The sequence below is a fragment of the Pygoscelis adeliae genome, unplaced genomic scaffold (genome assembly GCF_000699105.1).
Source record: "Pygoscelis adeliae isolate BGI_AS28 unplaced genomic scaffold, ASM69910v1 Scaffold318, whole genome shotgun sequence".
Taxonomy (NCBI): domain Eukaryota; kingdom Metazoa; phylum Chordata; class Aves; order Sphenisciformes; family Spheniscidae; genus Pygoscelis; species Pygoscelis adeliae.
The window spans coordinates 2,593,331-2,598,961 of NW_008825430.1; the positions used below are offsets into that span (position 1 = coordinate 2,593,331).

Sequence of the window (5,631 nt, forward strand, 5' to 3'; positions counted from 1 at the left end):
ACACACGTTTAGGTGATCTCGTTATCTTGTGTGCTCCCCATATGGCAGGGATGTGCTGCACTGCGAAGACTTCGCACAGCGAATTAAAACTGTGCTGAGTAGCATGGCCATGTTTGTTTAATCTGAAAGCTTTTTTGGGAAATGTCCAACACTGAACAGTGGCCAGATCCAGTGAATCATTCCCCTTACTCGTGTTTGTTTTCTACAGCTAGTCCTAGGGACCATAACCCTCTGCACTGAGACAGATGACAACTGCAGGATGAACAATTTCCTTTAATGATTGCATCAGGCCCCTCTGTAAGTTACTATTTTCTACAGAAACAACACGCGCCAATGAAGTAACTAGGTATTACAGTGCTACACTAATAGCATCTTGCGGTAGAGAAATGCAGGGGGTAGGGGACATCAGACAGAGAAATGCTGACACCGGAGCATCAAACGCAAAGAAAGCCAAATGAAAAGCTCAACACAGCCCTCGGATAACCGCAGATCTTGTATTGTTGTGGTTAAGGCCTTTAAGTACTATTGTAGTAACAAAAATTAGTAATTAATTAATAACTGCATGTATACTGCAGAAAGCAACCTTATATTCTTCCAGAAAACTATTTACAAATAAACTACTTATCAGCCACCTGCAGTTACAAAAGCATGACCGTAGATTTTAATGATTCATTTCTAATGGTGATTAGATCCATTAAAAAACATTTCTAGTGGTTTCTAATCTATATTTGAAAAATCTAACAAGCAGTGAACATTTTAATTAAACTTTGTAATTAATATGAAAGTTGGAAGTGATATAGTTCCATGGAAAAGTACTAGACAGGGTGAGGAAAGATAGTGGTAGTTTAAAAAAACAAACACACAAACCAAAACTAAGAACAGAATGGAGTAGGAGACAAAATGGAGAGAACAGAATGGAGAGAAGGGAGGAACTTGTTAAATTATTTCAACAGCCTCTAAATTGTCCATAGAATAAAAAGTCATGGGTTTGCATAACATAGGACATGGAAGTCAGTCTCATAAAAGTCAGCTCATAAAACTCAGCCAATTAAATCTTTACTGTCTTAACTGTGATGTTTGTAGAACAAGGAAATAAATTGTGTATTGCTTTATAGGTTTATGTTGAGTGGTTGAGGGGGGAAGATACAGTAATTACTCTTGGTGTGCTCTACTTATAAGAAAAAAACCCACTCATCTGTGCAGGAGACAGAATATTTTTAGGGACAGTCTGAGAACACACAAAACTGTCCCAAGAACTTTAACAATACTCAATCTTTTTGAAGCACAGAAAAATATTTTGATTTCTCACATTATGTGAAAATCCTCCCCGCTAATCTATATTAAAAGAAAAAAGAGGAGCTAACAAAGCAAAACATTCTATTACCTTTGCTATTATGCTTCAGCACAGGATGAGAGAAGATACAACCTGTGACTGAGGGCAGTCAGTGTTTAATGCGCTACTGGAAGACACCACTGAAAAGTAGTTAAGTACAAAAACTACATAAAAATGACTTACACTTATTTCCCTAATGTTGACAGATACTTAGGTCACAGTATTTACAGACCATACAAGTGATTTACTGAAGAACAAACTCATTTAATTCATGCATCAACTCAGAGCACAGCACTTTTTGTTTTGTTTGACACAGTCCAGTAAAAATACGGAAATACAGAATAACTTACAGAAAATATTTTAAGATATTTCTCTATTAAAATACTTAAAATTTGTATTCCTCAGAGCACTGGATTTTTGTGGTTATATGCTATCAAATCATCTTGTAATGTAATTCCTTAAAATGAAAGCTATCACTCTTAAACATAAATGCTGCTGAGTCACCCTTACTTGATAAAAAAATATTTACGCTGCAGCTGCACACAAGTATGGGATAAAATAACATTTTAACTTTTTTTTTTCCCCTCAGCATCAATAAATCTGAAGAAAACATAAAACTTCTGAAGCCAAGCTACCTTAAAGTTCGGGAGACAGCTTTACTAACCTAAGTTTTGTCTTTGCTGCAGCAGAGTAACCTAAAGCACTTCACTATTACTCACTTACGGGGACTTTCTCCAACTAGCAGTTGTTTCACTTTTGCTTTCTTCCTCACAGAAAGTAATATGCATTCTGAACATTTATCGTAAAAGAAACTGTGTAATATATTGTGAAACTGCTTGGAAGGGGACACATACAGCAACACCCACAAAAGACTGTTCTACCCTTGGATACATACATTGCCTCATTAATTTACTGGGGGTCTACCCACCGCATTCTTTCCCTGGCCAACCCATAAGAAAACACACAGATGCTTGAAGAGAAACTGTCTCTTCATAGAGTCGTTCCTAATTTTAACCTGTTATTTCCTCTTTGTTAAAGCAGATGTCCCTAATAGCATGTATCTAGAAATGTTTAAAAATATTAACAGCTGCGCAGTGCATTTGAGCTTGCACATGAACCACCTTGCACAAAAAGGAGGCATTAACATTATGTAATTAGTTTTGGATAATGTAAGTTTCCTAATTCTAGTTACTTTTTGTAAATTTAAACACGAACAATATTTAAACACAACAGAAATAATCTTATTTCCAATTCCCTTTAGCCATGCTTAATTCTTATGTTCTAATCCTGCAGTCTCAAGTATACCCTTAAATAACCTATTGGACTCCTCAGCGGGTTAAGGTGAGCGCATGTGTAAGTTTTAGTATTAGCAGCAGAACATTAGTTTTGACTAAAATTGTCACCACATCTAATGTAGCAAATGAATGCAAGTATACTTGATGATCACGTGTGTTGCCATACAAAGACATCCTCTGGCTATGACGACTATTTGGTTTGTATACAGCACTGAAATACAGTATAGAGCAGACCAGGAATCCCAATTTAGAAGGACTTTTGGGTAATCTCCATTTATGGAGTTTACATGGAATGTTGTAAAAATTTAAAATATGTTTTATTAAAAATATATGAAGTTACAAATTTAATGCATTTTGAGAAAAACAAAAATTCTACAAAAAGTGTGAAGGCTTTTTCCATCTATAATTACCATCTGAATATTCAACATGTGACATCAAATGCCTACTGAAAATGAGTATTTGAGACAGATTTTTGGACTGTGTGGATGCTGTATGCCAACTTCTAAGGCAACATGAAACTCCTCATCCAGAGTCCAAAAAATGTAGGGAGACCCTAAAAACGTAGCAGAAGCATTTCCGCACACTGATTTCGGTAGTCAAGTTTGTGCAGAAGTGATTCCACTAGATTCATAGGGTACCTTTTTGAGGCAACAGAAACTTGTCACTTCGTAAGCTTTCTGACACTTTCCAGCTCTTCTACAGGTTTCCATTTCTGATTGATTGTTAATAGCTGGAAGAAATTCAAAGGAAAATGTGAAAGAAATTAGCAAAATCCCAGTGAGCATTTACTCCACCCCCACCCCTCCCCATATCATACATCAACTTATCGGTGAAGAAGCATTTCTAGTAGCTTTACCTTTTCCTTTCAGAAGTAAGCAACAATAGCAACTGATGACACATTTAATAATTTGTTGAACAAAATCACTTGGATATTAAATAATAATGCCAAATAATTTTATTTTTCCTTATCCTAGATGCTCCACTAAACTAAGATTTTTTTTTTTTTTTTCCCCCCTTCAGGCTGCAGTACTCAAACATTCTTGGTCAATTTTGTAATTCAGGAACAAGGCAAGGGTAAACAGCATTTCCTCCATATTCCAAATTTCCACTGTAACTGATGGAATTGAGTAAATGGATGTTGGATGGGGGGGAAAACACCGACCAGAAGTATGCCATAAATTCAGGATCAGACCTGGAACGTAATAGCTGAATCCCTATCATTAAGTAATACAGGGAAGATACTTTACATAAAGTAATGTATTAAGCAGTTAGTTCCACTTTTAAATAGATGTATGTCAGCTTTACCTTTGTTTCCTCATTAATATTTTGCTAGTTCTCACACATTTAAATGAAGTTATTCATCGTGTTGGAAATATATGCTATTTGTACTATTATTTGTACAAATTACCTTCTGAGGCTTGGTAGGATCGACAGTTTCCCACGGTTCTGGATTGCCACTCTTGTTAATGCTTTCAGAGAAGATAAAGCAAAACAGGTACCATGTTTTAGGGTGTGATCTTGCTCACATTTTTCTTATATGAGCAGTCTATCGTCAGTAGAACTGTTCATCCAAGTAAGTAGTTCCCCAAAACACAAGTTTACAGGTTTGGGCATTTCTGTTTTAAATTCTGGGTAGGAATCAACGATGGCTTGCTTTATTTGCAGCTTCCAAAGCACCAAACAAGCCAACATTGTTCAAGTATAACGTGTTATCATAAGGGAAGCAAGCTGAAAAATCAAAACTGAATAAAGACACAAAGTAAGGGGATTCTTACCCTGACAGCTAAAATGCCCATTCCAATCACTTTGAAGTAAATATAAAAATTCCCAAAAGCTTAAAGAGTACAGGACTTAGCTCCAATTATTAGACAAGCCATTAAAATATTAACTTCTTGTAAGTTCACATTTGATAATGTGACTCGTATATAACTTGACTTGTATATAAAGTCAATAGCCTGGTTGCAACGTATCTGCATGTCATCTACCTATCTGATTATTTGAAATTCTTCATAAGAACATTTAAAACCTATTACACCTAAAGCAAAGAAAAAATGTAAAATGTAATCTGTTAAATCAAAAGTTAGGAAATAATTTGGACTACGCTCCAAACTAATTAATTTCTTCAGTATTTACAATCTGCAGATATCTTAGTTGTTACTAGCAGTCTGGAACATCGACATGGATTTTTTTTTTTTCCCCCCTTCGGTGCAAAACATGGTAGCCAAATACCTCTGTTGAACAAAGAAGGTTAGGGTAAACTCTAAGCAATAAGTATTTTGCTTACATCACATCGGATTTGCTGAATAGGGAATAGGCAGAAAAAGAGAGCGCCCCAACTGCTGCGAAGGACACGACTCCAACCAGGGGAATGAGCTGAAAGACATAAAATGGAGAAAAGAGTTTCAGACCTAGTGTCCTGGCTGCAGAGCCACGGATAGGGGGAGTGAGAGTTACAAGGAATTAAGGCGTGATTACCTGTTAAGGTGTATTACCTCTGTGTTACTATTCGCACCACCTCACTTTCAACGCACGAATTTCACCTTACACGCATCCCTTGCTATCGCGATACCCTCTATAAGGTGCTCGTTATTAAATGGCAACCCCCGTGCACCTGCTCGAGCCAGCCGGCATCCCCTCGCCGAAGGGGGTTATCGCAGAACCAACGTCCCTGGCAAACTTACTTCTTTTTTTGCTTTTAGTATTTGGAAGAAGCTCGTGCTCATCCTCGCTGCGGCTGCGGACCTGGAACAAACGGCTCCCTGTTACCGCGCCCCGAGCCGGGACCTCCCCGGTCTGCGGGACCCCCCCCCCCCCCCCGGCTGCGAAACCTCGGTCCCGGGAGAGAGGGCACGCCGCCTCCGTTACCTGGCAGGGCGGAGGAGGACCGGCAGCGCTGCCGAAGGGCACCAGCGCCGGGGGAGCGTGCTCTCCGCCTTATATACGCCCAGCAACGCCCGCAAACCTTGGCTGCGCCCCAAGGCACGTAGGCGGGACGGCCGCCCG

The 5,631-nt window shown here is 38.6% G+C and overlaps 1 protein-coding gene across 1 annotated transcript; it reads right to left on the bottom strand.

Annotated features, from left to right (window-relative positions):
- Positions 1-256: 256 nt before the first annotated feature.
- LOC103922743 (chromosome unknown open reading frame, human C15orf48) lies at positions 257-5,577 on the bottom strand. The gene is made up of 5 exons (XM_009330934.1): positions 5,494-5,577; positions 5,310-5,370; positions 4,913-5,001; positions 4,037-4,097; positions 257-3,358 (listed from the first exon to the last, which is right to left on the bottom strand). Exons 2-5 carry the CDS (start codon positions 5,349-5,351, stop codon positions 3,290-3,292), a joined length of 261 nt encoding a protein of 86 aa, XP_009329209.1. The 5' UTR covers positions 5,352-5,370; positions 5,494-5,577; the 3' UTR covers positions 257-3,289.
- Positions 5,578-5,631: the final 54 nt, after the last annotated feature.

Coding starts and splice junctions, on each gene's coding strand:
- LOC103922743 (XM_009330934.1), bottom strand. CDS start 5,351: ATGAGCACGAGCTTCTTCCAAATACTAAAAGCAAAAAAAGAA. Junction 5,002..5,309: donor TACTAAAAGCAAAAAAAGAA/GTAAGTTTGCCA, acceptor TATGTCTTTCAG/CTCATTCCCCTGGTTGGAGT. Junction 3,359..4,036: donor ATCCTACCAAGCCTCAGAAG/GTAATTTGTACA, acceptor AATTTCTTCCAG/CTATTAACAATCAATCAGAA.